At 38.7% G+C, this 21,239-nt stretch overlaps 1 protein-coding gene across 2 annotated transcripts; it reads left to right on the top strand.

Annotated features, from left to right (window-relative positions):
- The first annotated feature begins 1,671 nt into the window (after positions 1-1,671).
- LOC122008170 (protein FAR1-RELATED SEQUENCE 5-like) lies at positions 1,672-6,125 on the top strand. Of its 2 annotated transcripts, XM_042563788.1 has the most exons (7): positions 1,672-2,113; positions 2,214-2,252; positions 2,976-5,148; positions 5,257-5,324; positions 5,404-5,450; positions 5,565-5,698; positions 5,789-6,125. In XM_042563788.1, exons 3-5 carry the CDS (start codon positions 3,896-3,898, stop codon positions 5,421-5,423), a joined length of 1,341 nt encoding a protein of 446 aa, XP_042419722.1. In that variant the 5' UTR covers positions 1,672-2,113; positions 2,214-2,252; positions 2,976-3,895; the 3' UTR covers positions 5,424-5,450; positions 5,565-5,698; positions 5,789-6,125. The 2 variants fall into 2 exon arrangements, with proteins under 2 accessions (XP_042419722.1, XP_042419723.1); XM_042563789.1 differs by lacking the exons at positions 1,672-2,113; positions 2,214-2,252 and having other exon boundaries at positions 2,260-5,148.
- The last annotated feature ends 15,114 nt before the right edge of the window (positions 6,126-21,239 follow it).

Below are 21,239 nucleotides of genomic sequence, written 5' to 3'. Positions count from 1 at the left end.
TCGGAATTTATTATTTATTTTAAAAAATAATTCTAAAAATAAATCTGAACTATTAGTATCAAATAATATCTCCTATTTCAAAAAAGTGTTCAAGATTCAAACATGCTAACTGTAAAAAAGAAAAAATCATCTAAAAATACCAACAGAAATTAAAGATAGTCATTTTTTCATTTATATAATAAAAATAATAATTTGATGTTTAAAAAATTAACATACTACTTTAATAATGAATTAAAAATTTCCACATTTTATTATAGAGAAGGAAAAGAAAAAGTAAGAAAAAGGAGACCATTTATAGAAAAAAAACGAACATCCATCCATGAATAATAGTGTAATATAAGAGAGGTGAGAATATCCACGGGCTTATATATTCTTCCATGTAAAAAGTGTAATGCTAAAATGCTCTCTGGCGAAAGAGAAAAACGGAGTTTAGAATTTTGTTTTAAACTGACATATAGAGTTTAGTAGTAAAATTTAAAAATCAATATATTTTATTTAAAATATGATAAATTTTATATAAAATATATTTCTCACGATTCTCTATATTTCTTGACCTTCTCCAAAAAGTACAATACCTATAAATAAAAAAATATATCAAATAATCATTAAAAAAATCTAAATTTTTTAACATTTTGAGAAGTAGATGTCTTTAAAATCAAATTTTTATAACACATTATTTTCAATGAATAAAATTGTCAAGCTATTTATATATGGATGAATAATAATATTGATGAAATTAAAATTTCAATTGAAGAATAGACTTTTATGATTTAATTGAAGAGATTGAAAGGAGAAGAAGAGAGAAAGTTGACGTTCATTTTTTAGAATCTTCTTACTCCTATAAACAAATGAATGAAAAAATGTTGTACAACAAATAATATCTTGGAAAAGAAAAAGGACCGTTTACCTTTTTTTTTTATTTCTTTTCATTTTTAGATTTTTTAAATTTTAATGGTAAGTATATTTTTTAAGACATTTATTAAAATAGTCTAATAGTATATATATATATATATATATATATATATATATATATATATATATATATATATATATATATATATATTTATTGGACCTTTATTAAAATAATCTAATAAAATATTTTTTTTTTAACTTTTGAATTAAAACAATCTAACTATATATAATATATAATATATAATATATATAGGTCAAATTTGGTGGTCCCAAAAAATCGGAGGTCTTAGGCTATCACCCCAGATGATATACCTCAGGATCGGTCTTAGATTTACATTTACGTTCTTTCCAATGTGTATAGGATAATCTTGGAGAGCCTCAGGGTGAGAGTTATAATTTTTTTTACCGTCGATTAATAAAGGAGGGAAATGACATAAGATTGATGAGAGGAAAGAATATAGAAACATCCATAAGAGAGGAAAAGAACATGAGATCTATAATTACTAGAATGTACATTTTTAAGAGATCAATAAAAAAAAGAAAAAGTAGATTAGATTTTTAAAAATAAAATATATAATTAAAAAATTAATAAATAAATTTAAATTATCTAAACTTAAAGTAAATGTTTATATATATATATATATAGAATTGATAGCCTGCCGACCTTCTCCTACGGATTGTTTAGGTGGAAAAATCCACGTAATTATATTTTTTCAAGAAAATCCGCGTCATATTTTTTTTTCCCAAATCTGCTTTTCCTCCGCCAAACCCCTCCTCCCCACACGCGATCCTCCTCCGCCGAACCCCTCCTCCCCACAAGCGATCCTCCTCTGCCGCTCTCCTTGCCGCCGCCCCACACGCGATTCCTCGCCTACGCCGCGCCCTTCCTTCCCTCGGCTCGACGTCAACCCTCACCGCGACGCCGCGCCACAGCAGTCCCTCGTCGCGACCTCACCAGCCCTCCCTCACCAGCGCTCCCTCGTCGCGCCCTCCTGCGAGTCTAGGTTTTCCAGTCGTGCCCTGCCCTCCCTCACCGCGACTTCGACCGTCGCCTCGCCGAGCCTCCCTCCCTCACCGGGAAGAAGTAGGTTTTCCCTACACTGCGACGAAGCTAAGTTTTTCCTTGCTCGCCGATCCGTCTCCTGCCGACATTTCTATTTCAGAGGTTTTTGAAACCTGACGACATTTCTATTCCATCACCGTGAGTTCTTATTTACTCACAGCCAATGAGAATTTCTTTGTTATAGTAGTGCTGGTATTGCATTGGATATGAAAATCTTAATTCTGCTTCATCTCTGCAGGCTCTGCAACTAGTGACAGCAACAAAACTGTATAACTATGTAAGTCTTAACAGAGCATTCATCTCTATATTTCTTGGTTCTAGTAGTTCTGTTATTTATGGTGCATAACTTGGTATCAAATCATATGTTCCTCTTGCTTCTATCTAACTTCTTCTCTGAGAAACTAGTTATACTTAACCTGGTATTTACATTTACTCACACAGAATACTCACAGCCATGGATTTGTCATATTATGTCCAACACATATATATATATGGTGTAAACTCTCTTAACCATACTTACATAATTTTGGTTGTATTCCATTCACATACATATATATTTCATTTTTCCTATTCAATCTATTGTAGATTTAGACACACATGTTTGTTGAGTTACAAATATATTTAAATTATTGATTAAAAATAGTATGACTGATGAAGCATTTGATTGAATAATTATATATCATGTTCCTTTTTCTGGTTCAGTCTCTTCTAATTTTATTTGTAAAACATTTCCTTCTATATCATGGTTCACCAAGCTATTGTTATGACTATTTGATTTGATTTGGTCAATCATTTTCTGAAATTCCGATAGTGATACTAATTAGATATATTTTTGATCAAAGTAGACAAAAAATAAAAATGGTAGAAATTAAAATTGAAATAAGAACTAGTTTTTATCAAATGATTTGAAATTTGTAATTTTGAGTTTAAATTGAAATAAGTTATCATTTTTATTTATTTGTATACTTATTTGTTCTCAAATATAATGTGACATTTCCAGAAATGGACGAAAATAGAGTTGATGATCAGGAATACATTCCTCAAGTTGCAGATGTTAGAAAGTCAAAAATTGGGATGGAATTCTCATCGCTAGAGGAAGCATATTCATTCTATAACCAATATGCACGAGAAGCCAGATTTAGTTCAAGGATAAACACAAGCAAGAAAAATAAGATAACAAACGAAGTGATGTGGAAACAAATTGTATGCTTTAAAGAAGGGCATACTGATCTAATGCGGAATGCTAAACATGCAAAAACTGATCAACTGATAAGGGAAAGAGCACGTGGCACAGTTAGAACAGGTTGTAAGTCAAATATTGCCCTATCTAAGAAACAGACCGGATCTAATTGGGTTGTCAGTAACTTCATAGAAATCCATAATCATCCATTCTCGACTCCCTCAAAGGTGCATTTGCTACGCTCACATCGTAGAGTTTCAGCAGCAAAGAAAACATTAACTAAACAGTTTTCAGAGGCCAATATACTAACTTGTCAACAAATGCGATTATTAGAGATAGAATATGGAGGGCCTGAGAGGGTAGGTTGCACAGAAAGATATATTAGAAACTTTGAGAAAACCCTAAAAGATGATCAAAAGGGTATCGATGCCGAAACACTGATCGAGTTATTTACATCTGAGCAAGAGAAGAATTCATCTTTTTTCTTTGATTACGAGACTGATTCAGATAACAAATTTAGTAGGTGTTTTTGGGATGATCATGTATCAAGGAGGGCATATAGTGTATTTGGTGATGTAGTTGTATTTGATACAACATATAACACCAATAAATATGGATTGATTTTGACACCATTTGTAGGAGTTAATCATCATCATCAGACAATTCTTTTTGGCTGTGGGTTTCTAAGTGATGAAAAAATTGAATCTTTTGTTTGGTTACTTCAGAAGTTCATATAAGCCATGCCTAAGGGTCCACCAAATGTTATCATCACTGTTCAAGATCCTGCTATGACGAAAGCCATTGCACAAGTTTTCCCACAAACGACAGTGCATCGATATTGTTTGTGGCACTTACTGAATAAATTTTCAGATAAATTAGACCCTTTGACCTTTCAAAATCATTATCAAAGCATAAAGAATGTCATTGCAAATTCTACAACACTTGATTATTTTGAGAAGTCATGGGAAGAGGTTATCAAGTGTGCTAACTTGGAGAAAAATGATTGGTTATCCTCGATGTATGAATTGCGACACAAGTGGGTGTCGGTATATTTTAGGCATGTATTTTGTGCTGGAATGTCAAGTAGTCAGAGATCTGAAAGCTCACATTCATTTTTCAAGAGGTATATTTCAAATGAGAACTTATTGATGGATTTTATCACCCGTTTCAATAGGACATTGAGACACCAAAGACATAATGAGTTAGTTGCAGACCATGTTGATATGAATGAGCATCCCAAGATTAATACAAACTGGCCAATGGAAACTCAAATAGTTAAGTTGTATACAAAAAAGAAATGGCTGGAGTTTCAAAGTGAAATGACCGATAGTCATGGTTATTATGTACAATCAGCATTTACAGGAGCTGACTCAGTGGTTTATCATGTGATGAAATTTCAAAGTTCTTCTTCTTCCAAACCAAGGATGCTTACGCATGACAAACAGAGGGACTATATATCGTGTAGTTGTACGAAATTTGAGTTTGAGGGCATTCCATGCAGACATATGTTAGCATTTTTTCGTATCAACCAAGTGTTTCATTTGCCTGATACGTATATACTCAAACGATGGACACGAGATGCAAAGGTTGGAGCAATATATGCTTTGGGGAAGCAAAAGTTCGTCGATGATCCAGATCCAAAAAGATTTTTGATGTCGAGACACTCGAGGTTATCCTATAAAGCTTCAGTGTTAATTGATGATGCATCTTTGACTGATGAGGGGACAAACTTCTTGGAAGAACAATTCGATTGTATCTACAACAAAATTCAAGAGATAAACATTAGTAAAACATGCGGTGATGGAAATAAAAGGAAGAAATCCATGGAGGAAGGTCTTGGTATTATTGATCCTTCTTCAGTAAGAACAAAGGGATGTGGGAAAAGATTGAAATCATCAAAGGAGAAGTCAATCTCAAAGTCCAGGATATGTCGTGGATGTGGACATCGAGGTGTGTCACATGACAAGCGCAACTGCCCAATTTTACAACAAAGGTATGTGCCAATTAATTCTGCATTTCTATTATAATTTTACTTGCAAACTCAAATTCTTTTTATTATATTATATTTTGTAAATATGACGGACGATGTGTCGACTGTCAGATCAACTGAAGATAATTATCATAACAACATTGACGACACATATGAAGCAGATTTGACATCTAGAGCTGGTACTATCAAGGTTTTATTTTATTAAATTATAGTTGATTATTGAGAAAATGAAGTTAATAATTATCTTTATGGTTGCAGGTTCTAACAACATGCGGTAGGATATTTGTAATTATTTATGACGACTGGTAATCGTCTATTTCCTTTATTTGCACAATTGTAAAGTATATTTCATCTTTCTTTTATTGAGCTAGTTCAGTAATACAAATATAATTACTAACTTGCTTTTTAAATTTTTGTAGATAACTGGTGCTTTACTTTTTGATATTTAGTTGTTGAAATACAATTCAATGACTTGCTTACAACTTGCATGCGGTATATGGGAAAAGAACTGAAATGTACTCTCTTTTCAAATGTTTCAAACTTGGATGATCTGGTAATATCTATTATATGGTGTTTGATTTGGTTGCATTTCCTAGATTAGAATAGCAAAATTTTATGCACTTGTCTTCATTTGTGCTCGCAGGTTGGGCTACCTGTTCACAGTTCTGGAGTGCATGGGTTGTAGTTGCAGTTGGCTCCTCTTGCAATCTACTTTGTTTTAGCAACTGAATCTCCGGAAGAGGATCTTGAACATGTTATAGAGATCTATATGCTATTTGATTGTGACTTCTAAGCTAATTAAATAACTATATCAACAATAAGCCGGAGTCTATTCCCCATGTACATTGCTTGGTAATGCAGGTTTATGTCTGGGTTGAAAATTTTCTTGTAGTTAATTTTTTTTCTTAGATTTCTGGTATCGGTTGAATTTTATCATCTGAAAGGCAAACTTCATCTCATATTCCAGGAAATAAAAATATAGTTGATGATCAAAGAAGTTTTTTTTGTTACACTATGGATTATTCAATAGTTTATATCTGATGAGAAGGTGTTGCCCTTTTCAAAAGCCTCCATGAGTACAAAAATAAGAAATCCACAGCCAACAACACAATAATGAAATCCAGCAAATACTAAGAATTCCGCGGCTTCATAAATCTTGAAACCAATTTCTTTGCAGACTATCCACTAACAAAACATTAGCTAAAACTTCCCAACACACCCTACACTTCCTCAACTTCTACACGGACACCATGGCACGAAAGCTCCACCATAACATCATCAAGTACCCACATAAATTTTAAAAGCTTCCAACTCCAATCAAAGATAAAAACGAAACGACACACCTATTCCTTGGCACGACACTGCAAACATCTTCAATAAGCCATACAAGCCCAGCACACAACCATTAACAAGCAATCAACACACGAAAAGGTAATCCAGAATTTACCAACTACACATCCTCATATTCTCTACTTATCTTTACCAGAACTTGCACACCACAAAGATTATTATCATTTTACAATAACATATCCTGTACAGATATTAACAAACTTCATACATGTTTGAAATATAACTCTTCCACATCCATGTGACTACAATTCCACACACCCAAAAATAATTCAAAAAATTCCAAACGAAGTCCAAAGATGAATCAAACGAACCAGTTCAGTTTGGTTTGAAACAAACCCAAAATTTTCAATTGGATTCGCCAAGAAAATACAATGAATCAAAGAAACAAAGCATAATACAATCAAATTTAACTGCGACACCTTCCCTCTTCAGCATAGTACATCACTTAGAAAACTAGTATGGATTTGTGCATCTTGGACATCAGTTGCCCTCTTCAACCCTCACCGCGACGCCGTGCCACAGCAGTCCCTTGCCGCACCCTCACCAGCTTCATCGCAGTGTTGGGAAAACCTAGCTTCGTCGCAGTGTAGGGAAAACCTACTTCTTCCCGGCGAGGGAGGGAGGCTCGGCGAGGTGACGGTCGAAGTCGTGGTGAGGGAGGGCAGGGCACGACTGGAAAACCTAGACTCGCAGGAGGGCGCGGTGAGGGAGGGCTGGTGAGGTCGCGGCGAGGGACTGCTGTGGCGCGGCGTCGCGGTGAGGGTTGACGTCGAGCCGAGGGAGGGAAGGGCGCGGCGTAGGTGAGGAATCGCGTGTGGGGCGGCGGCAAGGAGAGCGGCAGAGGAGGATCGCTTGTGGGGAGGACGGGTTCAGCGGAGGAAAAATATAATTACGCAGATTTTTCCACCTAAGCAATCCGTAGCATTCCGTAGGAGAAGGTCCGCAGGCTATCAATTCTAAATATTAGAATTGATAGCCTGCGGACCTTCTCCTACGGATTGCTTAGGTGGAAAAATCCGCGTAATTATATTTTTTTTTAAGAAAATCCGTGTCATATTTTTTTCCCAAATCTGCTTTTCCTCCGCCGAACCCCTCCTCCCCACACGCGATCATCCTCCGCCGAACCCCTCCTCCCCACAAGCGATCCTCCTAAGTAATCCGTAGCATTCTGTAGGAGAAGCTCCGCAGGCTATCAATTATATATATATATATATATAGAGAGAGAGAGAGAGAGAGAGAGAGAGAATTGATATCCTACGGACATTTTTCTACGGAACTATACAGACCAACTCACGTGTTATATTTATCTCGTTATTTTTTATCGCGGCTTCCTAATTTTCCTTATTTTCTTTTCCTCTCGTCGCCGAAGCAAGCCGCGATCCTCTCTCTCGCCGAAGCCGCGATCCTCTCCTTCTCGCCGAAGCCCCGATCCTCCTCGACGCCACACGCGGCGCCTGCTCTCATCTCGCCGAGGCCTCGCGATCCTCTCCTGCTTCTCCTGCTCTCCTCTCGCCGAGGCCACACGCTGCGCCTGCTCTCCTCTCGCCGACGCCACAAGCTAACAGAGTCGCCGACGAAGCTAGGGATCGCAGCCATCTGCCCACGGCCGGCGACCTCCGGCCGCCTGGACCCATCCACACTATAGCCCAAGGGGTGAACCCGTCGGGGATCGCGGCCGGACTCCGGACGCTATCGCGACTGGACGCTCGCGATTAGACCCGATCGTGCCGGATTCCGGCGAGATCACGGCCGGAATCCGGCGCGGCCGCGATTGCGACTGGAATCCGGCTGCGATCGCGCCGGAATCCGGCTGCGATCGCACGTCGGATTCCGGTCGCGATCGTGTCCGAAATTTGGCGCGATCGCGGCCGGATTCCGGGCGTGTCACGACCGAACGTGAGGCTGCCGGGGCAGCGACGGGGGCGGTCGGTCGGCGGCGGGGCGCGAGGCCAGCTGCGCGGCTGCCGGTCGGCGGTGGGCCGCGAGGGTGGAGGCGCGATGAGCACGTTTGTTTCGGCGTGAACGAAGAGAATAAAATGAGAAGAAGTTGTATTTAAAAAATAAACAAAATATTTAAAAAAAATCAAATTCTATGGTTGCGGACGAATCCGCATGCCAAGGTCCGCATTTTATCAAAACTGTATATATATATATATATATATATATATATATATATATATATATATATATATATATATATATATATATATATATAATGATATGTTGCGGACCGTTCCATATGGAACAATATGTGACATATCAATTGAGGCGCCTAAAATTAATCAAGGTATCTCGATTTGTTTTTTTTAGTTTTGGTCGGAGCGCCTAGATTAAATCTAGACACCTCGACTCTATTTTTCTTAATTTAAAAAATAAAAATAAAAATAAAATATGTTTTAAAACATCCTAAATATCTATATTATACCCCGTAAGCATCTAAAATTATTTATCTTGAACACTATAACTAAAGAGTGAAGCCTTAATCCTATAGGAAAATCTTATTAGCTTAAACTCATTATAATACAACCTCTAAATTTTAAAATATTAACCCACAAATACATATAATAAATCCTATGAACATCTAAAATTTTTAATCTGGAACACTATAAATCAAAAGGAAAGTATGAACCCTAGAGGAAAAATCTTATTGACTCAAACCCGTTATAACTCAACTCCTAAATTCTAAAATTTTGAATCCTAAATACATATAATATACCCTAAAACAAAATTAAAAAATTTTAAAAAAAATACTAAATGAGTCTAGCACCCGGTTTCATTTCAGACACCTGGACCATGGGCCCCGAGTTCAGTCCGGATGCTTTCGCATGCTATATATATATATATATATATATATATCGTTGGTGCAACCTTAGGTCAAGGTTGACCTGGTTGACCAGACTCGAGTTGACTTGACTCGAGTTGTGTTTTGATGTTTGACGAGTTATGTTTGACAATGTTTGACGTGAACAGAAAAGTTGTATCTTGATGTTTTACAAGGATACAAGCTTGGGAGATTGTGGGTGCAACCCGTGGTCAAGGTTGACCTGGTTGACCCGAGGTGAGTTGACCTGACTCGGAAAAGTCCAAGCAGAGAGCTTGGCACGGGAAAAGTCCAAGCAGGGAGTTTGGCATGGTGAAAAGTCCAAGCAGGGAGTTTGGCATGGTGAAAAGTCCAAGCAGGAAGCTTGGCACGGGAAAGGTCCAAGTATGGAGACTTGGCACGGAGAAGTCCAAGTATGGAAGCTTGGCACATGGGAAGTCGGAGAGGGATCGGTAGCTCGTTCTCCGGACTATGGTCAGAGAGGGCTCGGGAGCTCGTTCTCTGGACCGGATGGAAGTCGGAGAGGGCTCGGTAGCTCGTTCCCCGAACTGTGGTCAGAGAGGGCTCGGTAGCTCGTTCTCTGGACCGGATGTGGAAAGTCCCGTGAGTGAAGCCAGAATGATAAGTCCTGGTGAGTGAAGCCAGCAAGAGGGAAAGTGAGTGAAGCCAGGCGGTTGGAAAACCCTAGTGAGTGAAGCTAGGTGAAAGTCCCGTGAGTGAAGCGACGGTGGGAAAGTCCCAGTGAGTGAAGCCAAGGAAAGTCCCAGTGAGTGAAGCTGCAGCTTGGAAAGTCCCGTGAGTGAAGCCGGCAGATTGGAAATCTGGTGAGTGAAGCGGTGAAAATCCTAGTGAGTGAAGCTAGGTGAAAGTCCCGATGAGTGAAGCCGGCAGGAAAATCCAGATGGATCAAGGGTGATCGGGCATCGGTGTTGAGAAGGTCAAGTAGGTCAAGGGAGTGACCGGATACTTGACACGAAGAGAAAAGTCCAAGTGGGTCAAAGGGATTGACCGGACACTTGGTGGGGAGTCTTAGCGGTCAAGGGAGTGACCGGATGCTAAGCATGATGTACCAAGAGGTCAAGGTTGACCGGATATTGGTTTGAACTTGGTTTGGGCAAAATTAAGACTCGGATCGGTCCGTGACCGATCCATCGATATCAGAGTTTCTGATCGGTCCGGAGACCGATCGAGCGATTAGTGCTTCTCAGACACTGATCGGTCCGGGACCGATCAGAAGCCTGATCGGTCCCCGGACCGATCAGGTACGCACAGAGAGGGCAACTGGCGGAACTCTCTGATCGGTCCGGGGACCGATCAGCATAGAGCCCGATCGGTCTCCATGACCGATCGAAGAACTCGGACCGATCGGTGGAGCCTCGATCGGTTCAGACTAGCCGCGTGACTCAACGGCCAGGTTATTCGGCTTCAGATTCGCCTTTTGCTTGCGTGTTCGCAGTTGGCTCGTGATATCGAGGTTATAAAAGGAGATCGAGGGCTGCTACTTCTTACTTCTTCTTCCTCCTCTGAACTGAGCTGCTGTTCTTCTGAAAGCTGTGCTCTTGAGCTTTGCTGAGCTCCGAAGCTTCGGGTGAGCTTCTTTGACTGAGTTGCTTGTTGGCATTCGTCCGTGAAGTTGGTGCTTCATCCGGGACTTCAGTCGACGAGAAGGCAAGCGAGTATTTGTACATTCATTGTGTATTTTGTTCTTGCTCTTCTTTGTATTTCCATATTGCTGTTGCAAGCTATTGTGGCGAGGTTTCTCCACCCAGAAGGAGTGATTATTAGCCGGGTTTCTGGGGTCTCATCCACCGACGGATTGATAGGCTTCGTCCACCTTACGGACACGCCGAGGAGTAGGAGTATATCTCCGAACCTCGTTACATCGCTGCGTGTTAAGGTTTGATCTTCTTGTCTTTGTTTCTTTGTTTTATTTTTCGCTGCGCTAACGTCAACTTGTAGAAAGAAACGAAGATTTGGGGTCGGCTATTCACACCCCCCCTCTCTAGCCGCGACCGTCGATCCTAACATATATATATATGACCCAATCAACTTGGGGTCCTAGGCATAATGGCCTGCACCTTAGCCAATATGCAATATCTATAAAAGTTCTCTGGGAGTTTTGTTTTGCAAGAGGTTGCACGAATACATTCTTGTACATATTATGCTAACCAAGTTTAAAGATCTCAAAGCGAGTGAAGACTTCAATTTAAGATCTTGGTATTCTTCTTTAATTTAGCTCATGTTACATTACTTTTCACTTAGCATATCATTATAAATTGAGTCCGTAATTTATCTCTCTTTATATAACTTAGGGACGGAATGTGAGTGGTGTCTGAGATTGCTATAATTTAATGAGAGAATTCAATTGTAAACATTTCAAGTATCATTTTACATTTTAATTTTTAATCTTGGTAATCTAATTATCCAAACATATAGAGAATCCAAAAAGATTTTAGACCATCTTTAGATCAGTGATAGAATTTGAGTTTTCTCCTAAATGAATTCTAGGAATGGAATATGAACTAGAATCGAGAAAATGTAAGATTATGATCTACTTATGTTGTAAACATGATATCACATAAGAAAGCATAATAGATAAGAAACTTGTTTAAAGAGTCATATCCTTATTTTTAGCATTGTTGGCTTGATCCCTATGGAAGAAGATGTAGCGGAAAGGAAGGTCTTCCAAGGGACTTAGGCGATGACGACGTCGAAAAGCTCTAGGTTAATGGGGAACGAAAAATTCTGTCAAGATTATCCTAAACCCTTAGGAGCCTCCCCTTTATAAAGGAATCCAATCTGTTATCAGTCTATAGATAATAATAGATTGGGCTAAAATATTCTACACATTGAACTCACATCCAATAACTCGAAACTCACTAACCTTAAGTTAGATTACTTAACAAATTTTGATATTGCAAGTCTCTTAAATCACATGTGAGCTCGCCTTAAGGGATATTAAATCCAACAATCTTCCACTTGGACTATATGTGATTATAGAAAACATGCGAATGTAATTTTAGTTGATATCATACTTTATGGGTATAAAATACCACTGTAAATAATCTGTTCCATTAACTTCATCGGTATAAGATTAAAGAGGTCATCACTACTGTATATGATCGTAACAAACCCCAACAGTAATTGTAATACCAATGGCATTAGTGACATAGATCAAGATGTGGATGTAAAGAGTAGAAATTATATGATATGTGACATATCAATTTTCAACTGGTCATAAGATGACATAAAAATAGTTCAGATCATATTTATAAAATACTTTATGTTAAATTACAATAGCAAATCATGATCAACTTTATGATTCTAAAAGAAATTTATATATCATATTTATAAATACCAAATGCTAAACATCAACAGTAAATCATGACATATTTTAGTCAGAGTGTTAAATAAATAAAATACCCATGAATATTTTAAACTTTAAGTATGTACAATAATCAAAATAAATATTTGTTTTTATTAATCAACATAGATCAATAAAATAAATATAAACTCCACTAGATGAGTTCTTCTTCTATAAAAAGGACTCTTATATCCACAATATGTGCATGAAACACCTTAGGTGCCAAGCTTTTGGTGAGTGGAATCTTAGTTGATGTGCTATATCATGACCTAACAACTCTGAACTCTTTCTTTAACCGCTAGAAACTTGATGCCGATGTGTTTATACTTCGACGAACTGTGGTTGATCTACAATGTTGTGATAAAGTTCTGCAGCAAAATCCTGTGATTGGATACTTCATAGCATGCTACCAACTCTACTTCCATAGTAGAAGTGGCTACTAGCGTCTGCTTGATACTCTTCTAAGATATAGCCCCTCCAGTAAGCGTGAAAATATAGTCTGAAGTGGACCTCTTACTATCCAAGTATCCAGTAAAATCAGAGTCTGAATATCTAATCACCTCCAGGTGATCTGATCTCTGATGCGTGAGTATATATCCTTTAGTTCTTTGTAAATACTGCATCACTTTCTTAACTATTTTCCAGTATGGTAGTCCTGGGCTATTAACATATTTGTCTAACATCCCCACTATAAACGTTATATTTAGTCGAGTATAAACTTGTGCATAGATAAGACTTCCCACTACTGATGCATATAAGAATTGATCCATCTCTTTTATTTCAAGTTCAAGTCGTGGACACTATTGTAAATTGAACTTATCACCTCTTGACACAAGGTGTCACTAGGTGTACAATTCTACATGTCTTACCTCATAAGTACCTTTTTAATATAGGCATGTTGTGAAAGTCCAAGAATCTCTCTTGAACGATCACGACAGATCTGTATGCTTAAAACAAAGGATGCTTTACTAAGATCTTTTATTTCAAAAGTACTAGACAGAAATGACTTGGTTTCATGTAGCAGACCCTTATTATTGCTCGCAAGTAATATATCGTCCATGTACAAAATAAGTATAATAAACTTACTCCCGCTAAACTTGACATATATGCTGATCCGGCGGTAAGAATGGGGGACCCACTTCCTGAAGGGTCCCAGCCTGAGGACGGATGGAGGGCTGACTAAGTGGGTAATGGCCGCGTCAAGCAGTTGAGCAGGTCCGAGCGGAGCCAGAGATAACCCAGCCATAGGCTTGGGTTTCCGACGCCAAGGCGGGAGGACTGAATGGCCGAGCGGGTGTCTGCCCGGCTGGAACCGAAGGGCCGAGCGGGTGGTCCGTTCGGCCAGGATAAGGGCGAGGATACAAAGGTTAGCCAAGCGGCCTATTCGTTCAGCTCGGGATATGGGATGTCAGCAAAGGCATGTCTGATGATTATGCCGTACACAAGATTTCACGATAGAGGGTCTTGCATTCACATCATGGAGAGGTTGATACAGTAGCGGTATGGCCTTATGGATGCCCTTCTGACAGACCCATACCTGGGCATAGTCGAAAGCAGGTGATTGCTTTGATTGACGTGCCCAGGCTCCTTCGAGAGGTCTATATAAGGCCTCCACTTCTTCAACCGAAGGTACGAGAGTCTTCATCCTGCAGCCACTTTCTTCATCTATTCCCTTGCCTGACTTGATCGTCGGAGGGCCGTCACCGGGACACCCCCCCCCCCCCGGCTCGGTTTTGTTGCAGGTTGGCCGGAGCACTCGAGGATCCAGCAGGGAGCGCCACATCCCCAGCGTTCGTTGACCCCTGGTTCGGACAGGATCATATGCACTGATCAACAGGGTTCTCTTTAAATCCAAATGAGGTAATTAACCACTTGATCAAATTTTTAGTACTTTTGACGGGATGTCTGTTTCAAACCATAAATAGACTTCTTTAATCTATATATTAGGTGTTTTGAGTTCTTAGACTCAAAGTTCTCTGGTTACACTATATATATAGATTCCTTTATGTCTCTATTAAAGAATGCAGTCTCTATATCCATTTGATGTAGCTTCAAATTATAATGAGCTACTAGTACCATAATTACTCTAAGGGAGTCTTTTATCGACATAGTTAAGAAAGTCTCCTTGTAATCAATATCTTCTTTTTGAATTAATCCCTTGACAATAAGATGAATCTTATACTTTTTGACATTGTCCCTTGAATCCCGCTTATTTTTAAATATCCATTTATAACCAACGGGCTTCTTACATTCAAGCAATTCAATTAGTTCCTAAATGTCATTGTCTGTTATAAACTTCAACTCTTCTTGTATGTCGTTAATCCACCTTTCAAGGTTAGAACATTGTTTGACTTCTTGGAAAGATGTAAGATCACTTTCTAACCCTATGTTAAAATCATATTCTTGGAGATAAATATAATCACAAGAATTAGTGGCTCTCCTTTCCCTTGTGGATCACCTTAAAGGTACTTATTTTTGATGTGGTTGAGGAATTTGCTCATCAATATGAGGCAATATCTCAATTTCAATGGTAGACTCCTCCAATTGCATTGGAGATGTCATGGGAATATATTGCTTCACTATACTCACTGGATGTATGATACCCATAATATGATATGATAACCACACCGTTACTAATCGTACTAGTAGTGACCACAGGAGGATCACCAATGCATTCCTCAAAAGATACTTTCTTGACCTTATCACTCCCACTGTCCTCAATGAATTTAACGTTTCTCATTTCGAAGAAGGATCTATTAGAGGTATCATAAAATTTATACTCTCTTGACTTCTCAGAGTAACCTATAAAATTACAGCTAATTGTTCTTGAATCCAGTTTCTTTTCATTAGGCCTGTAATGCCTAGCTTCAGCTGGACAACCCCATGTTGGTGTAATATCCCTCAGGTCAAGGTTGACCTGGTTGACCAAGCTTGAGTCTTGGTTTGGGTTTCAATGTTTGACAATGCAGTTGTTCATTTGGGGAGATTGTTTGGTGCAATTCCCCTCTGATCAGGGTCTGATCAGGTTGGTTGAAGAAGAGTCAAGTAGGTCAAGGTTGACCGGATACTTGACTGGGAAGTCTAACTGGGATGTTAGGCAGTAAGGAAATCCTGGTGAGTGAAGCCAGGTGAAAGACCTAGTGAGTGAAGCTAGGTAGTTTGAAAGTCCTGGTGAGTGAAGCCAGGTAGAATGAAAGTCCTGGTGAGTGAAGTCAGGTGAAAGTCCTAGTGAGTGAAGCTAGGTGAAAATCCTGGTGAGTGAAGCCAGGTGAAAGTCCTGGTGAGTGAAGCCAGACAGAAGAGAAGTCCTAGTGAGTGAAGCTAGGCAGAATGGAAATCCTGGTGAGTGAAGCCAGGCACTGGGAAAATCCAGATGGATCAAGGCTGATCGGACATCTGGTGTTGGGAAGTCCAAGTAGGTCAAAGGATTAATTGGATGCTTGACACTTGGAAATCCAGATGGGTCAAGGTTGACCAGACATCTGGTGAAAGTCCAAGTAGGTCAAAGGGATTGACCAGATACTTGGCACGAGGAAGAAAAGTCCAAGTAGGTCAAGGGAGTGACCGGATACTTGGCATGATGAGGAAAAGTCCAAGTGGGTCAAAGGGATTGACCGGACACTTGGTGAGGGAGTCCTAGCAGGTCAAGGGTGACCGGATGCTAGGCATGATGAACCAACAGGTCATGAATTGACCGGATGTTGGTTTGGGGGCTTTGGGACTTGGTTTTGGGCAAAAACCAGCAGCTGGATCGATCAGCCGATCGATTAGCTGGAGCCCAATCGATCGGTCGATCGATTGGGGTGTCCCCGCGAGAAGCCTTTGTCCCAATCGATCAGTGGATCGATTGGGAGGAAGTTGCGAGCTCACAGAACGCCTTTGGATCGATCATCTGATTGATCCAGAGGTCCCAATCGATCAGTGGATCGATCGGGAAGGTGCGTTTTGTCGCGATAAGCCCTGGATCGATCAGTTGATCGATCCAGGCAAATTCCTAGAGCACAGAGGCACTCTGGATCAATCCGTGGATCAATCCAAAGCCTCCTCGATCGATTGGGAGCAATCCAATCGATCGGGATTCGACCGTTATCGTCGATTTAAGCCGCAGGCGCTCGTTTCCTTCGACATTGCTTACACTGTTCACTCCCGATACTCTCCAGCAACTCCACAGCTCTCTCCAAGCTCCATATCACCAATTCTTGAAGGTTCTTGGAGGCTTTTCCAAGTCAAGAGGCGGATCAAAGGCTACAACAAGAAGTTAGGGTTAGGGTTTTTATTGTACATCTTGTAAGCTTTTGCGTATCTTGTATTTCCCTTTCTTCTTCTTATATTGAGAGTGTTGTAGGACTTCTCCGCCTTTGGTAGTTACCATAAAGGAGTGTTATTCATAGTGGAGGGTGCGTGAGTAGGTGTGGATCCTTGGACTAGTCACCTCTTGTGAGGTGGATACCAAGTAAACCATCCTTGTTAGCGTTGTGTGAGTTTGTTTCTTGTATATTTCCGCTGCACATCTTTGAAGAAACAAGCAACGCCGACCACGAGCACGCGACGAGCTATTCACCCCCCCCCCCCTCTAGCTACATTTCGATCCCAACACCCTAGACGTGTAAATGTCTAATACTAGGCTTTCTACCCGTCCACATCTCAAATGAGGTTTTAGTTACTGTCTTACTAAGTATTCTATTGAGTAGGTAAACTATAATCTGTTGATTGCTACTCGAAATATCATACTGGTTCCCCTGTACAAAAATTTTATACAAGTCCTGAACCATTTCTAACAACCTATTGTGTTCTTTAGAAATTAAATTTGGAATCACAAACAGAACTTAAAATTATTGATTCCAAATTCAACTTATCTGTTCTTAGAGGTTTAGACTTGGATCGCAAATAATGTTTAACATTATTAATCCAAATTCACCCATGTTACAAATTCGATTAAATATTTATTTCAGAGATCGGCTTTCAGGTTAAACATGACGAGGCACTAGGCCTTTTTGGGTATGGGATCATCCACCACTTTCTAGACAAAGCCTTTCAACAAAATTCAATATTTAATCTCCTTACGGTAACCCTAGGTTTAACCATTAAGAACAATCGAATCACAAGATCGAAACAAAAAAAAAGAAACACAAACTCGAATCATAAATTCGAAACCTAGAATCGTCAGCCTCTTGTGTTTGGTATTTCAAAATTCATACAAACAAAACTAGTATGATACGGAATAAAACTACTAGTTATACCTTTCTTTGTAAGCAACAACCTCTTGATTTTCTATTGTATTCCTCTTCTTTTCTTGGACGTCGTGTGGGCGATGATCTACCAAGAAGAAAACCACCAAAGCCTTCCTTGCTTCCAAGTTTCGGCCATCACCACAATGCTCCAAGGGATGCTAGAAAACAATGTCTCCTTTCTCTACTTCTTCACCTCCAAGCTACCGGCCAGCAAGAGCTCCACAAGAGATGATGCCGCCGGCCACAATGAAGAAGAGAAAGAGAAGAGGTAGGGCCGACCACCAAGGATGGAGGAGAGGAACAATAGGATAAGTTGTGTATCTCATGCAGGCACCCTCTCCCCCTCTTTTATATTCCTTGGTAAATCCAAAAGAGAAAAGTTTTATAACAAAAATAAAACTTCCTTTTATTCCTCTCTATGGCCGGTCACACCTTGTTTAATCATACAAGGAAAGATTTTAAACAAAAATTAAAATCTCTCTTTTATAAATCTCTTTTGTAGTTGACTATAAAAGGAATGTTTTATAAATTAAAATCTCTCTCTTTTAAATCCTTTTATGGATATCTATAAAAGATAAGATTTAAAAACAAAACTCCTTTTATATCATGGTTACAAAAAAAGAAATTTTTGTCAAAAAATTAAAATCTTTCTTTCACATTATAGATAATTACAAATAAGGAAAGATATCTAATCTCTCTTTTAATCCATTGTAGAAAATCTATAAAAGGAAATATTTTAAAATTTAAAATTCTCTTTTAAAACCATGTGGATAAAAACATAAAAGGAAAGATTTTATCAAAATTTTATTTTTAATAAAACTCTCTTCCCTTTTCATACTTGGTCGGCCCCTTGCTTGGGCACCAAGCAAGGCTTGGCCGGCCCTAGCCTTAGCTCCAAGCTTGGCTTAGTCGGCCCCTTGCTTGGGCTCCAAGCAAGGAAAGGGGTCGGCCCCTAGCATGGGCTAAGAGGCTAGGCTTTGGGTGGATATAAGGCTATATATAAAAGACTACAATAGGGACCGAGAGGAGGAATTGATTATGGTCTCCCTTTCCGTGTTCGCCCCGAACACCCAACTCAAGTTCATCAATAATAACTCATACCACTAAAGAGCTATTATTGAACTACCGCACCAATCTCAAATTATATTTTGGGCTCCTTCTTATCATGAGTGTGTTAATCTCCCTGTGTTTAAGATATCGAATGCTCACTAATTAAATGAGTTACTGACACTCACTTAATTAATATCTAGCTCCAAAAGTAGTACCACTCAACCTTATCGTCATGTCGGACTAAGTTCACCTGCAGGGTTTACATGACAATCCTTATGAGCTTCTCAAGAGGACATCATCAACCTAGATTACTAGGACACAGTTTCATTCTATAATCAACAACACACCATATAAATAATATCATTTCTCAACTTATCGGGCCTATTGATTTAACGAGCTAAATCACACCCTTTGATAAATTAAAGAAATAAGTATTAAGTATATGTGTCTGTTATTATATCATGATTAAGAGTAACACTTCCATAATAATAGAGGTTTGTTCTTTTATATAGTCAGTATAAAAAAGAAACTACCTCAAATGGTCCTGTTCAATACACTCAGAGTGTACTAGTATAATTTTATAATCAAGATAAACTAATACCAAATTACACTACGACTATTCCAATGATTTGTTCCTATCCATCTTGGTCGTGAGCTACTGTTTATAATTTATAAGGAACTGATAGCATAATCTTCTGTGTGTGACACCACACACCATGTTATCTACAATATAAATTAATTGAACAATTACACTTAGCATATAAATGTAGACATTTGACCAATGTGATTCTTTATTTCAAAATAAATATTTACAAAAAGCTAGGCTTTTAGTATACACTCTAACATAATCTTGAGTACTTCACTCTACAAAGACTTTGATAGAGAAGTTAAAGCTATCATACTTCTTACTATGTCTTTTAGGGTACGATTGCAACATTCAGCTACACCATTTTGAATAGGAGTAATAGGCATGATATACTAAGGCACAATCTCACACTCAATAAGGTAATTCACAAAAGGTCCTGGATGTTGTTCACCTGATCTATCATATCAACTATAATATTCACCTCCATGGTCGGATCGGACGACTTTAGTTTTCTTACCTTAGTGAAGTTCAACTTCGGCTTTAAAATTTTGAGCATGTCAAAAGATTACGACTTCTCATGAATAAGGTAAAGATAGTCAAATCTGGAATAGTAGTCTATGAAGCTAATAAAATATGTGTCAATTCCAAGATGCCTTAGGGAATGATGTGCAAATGTTCATAAAAATAAATTCCCCTTTAATTGTTGGGAATGTCATTTCATCCAAATGACAATCGGCGTAACGAACTGTAAATGAATCTCCAGTTAATGGCTCTAAATATTTAACAATTGATGGAGATTCATATCCAATATAAATTCTCAACCTCCTTTAAGGACACATCTTACTGCGTTGCGGTGGAGCAATAGGTACGTATACCGCACATTTAAAAATTCTTAGATGGGAAATATTTGGTTCCTAACCATAAACCAATTGTAAAGATGATAACTCATTATAATTGGTAGGTCGGATGAGAATTAATTTTGCTGCGTGCAAAATAGCATGTCCCCAAGTAGAAATTGGGAGTTTCATCTTCATTAGTAAAGGTCTTGCAATTAATTGAAGACGTTTTATCAATAATTCTGCAAGGTCATTTTGTATGTGAACATGTGCTACAGGATGTTCAACACTTATCTCAATCGACATGCAATAATCATTAAAAGCTTGGGAAATAAATTCTCCAGCATTATCGAGACGAACAATCTTGATTGGATAATCCGGGAAATGAGCTCGTAATCGAATTATTTGTGCAAGCAATCTAGCCAAAGATTGATTACGAGTTGATAATAAACATATATGCAATCATCTCGTTGATGCGTCGATTAAGACCATGAAGTATCTGAATGGTCCACATGATGGATTTATAGGCCCACAAATATCACCTTGTATTTGTTCTAAAAATGTTAAGGGTTCAACCCTAACTTTAATTGATGATAACCATATAATCAACTTCTCTCGAGAGCAAGCAACATATGAGAATTTATTGGGTAATAAAATTTTCTTGTTCCCTAACGAGTGCCCAATTGAATTTTTAATAATTCTTCATATCATTATTGACCCTGAATGCCCCAATCGATCATGCCATGTAATAAAATTATTTCGTTTAATAAACTTTTGGTTTGTAGTAAATGTATTTCAATGGCATTTATTTTAGTACAATATAATCCAAATGAAACTGCGGGTAGCTTTTCTAATA

This window comes from Zingiber officinale, chromosome 8A (assembly GCF_018446385.1).
Source record: "Zingiber officinale cultivar Zhangliang chromosome 8A, Zo_v1.1, whole genome shotgun sequence".
NCBI lineage: Eukaryota > Viridiplantae > Streptophyta > Magnoliopsida > Zingiberales > Zingiberaceae > Zingiber > Zingiber officinale.
The sequence above is the reverse complement of the archived record's forward strand: the minus strand, read 5'-3'. Positions and strand labels throughout refer to the sequence as shown.

What these genes read in the sequence shown, in the direction of transcription:
- LOC122008170 (XM_042563788.1), top strand. Translation starts at nt 3,896, where the DNA reads ATGCCTAAGGGTCCACCAAATGTTATCATCACTGTTCAAGATCCTGCT. An exon ending in TGCCCAATTTTACAACAAAG is followed by an intron (nt 5,149 to 5,256) that starts GTATGTGCCAAT and finishes GTCGACTGTCAG; the next exon opens with ATCAACTGAAGATAATTATC. An exon ending in AGATTTGACATCTAGAGCTG is followed by an intron (nt 5,325 to 5,403) that starts GTACTATCAAGG and finishes TTATGGTTGCAG; the next exon opens with GTTCTAACAACATGCGGTAG.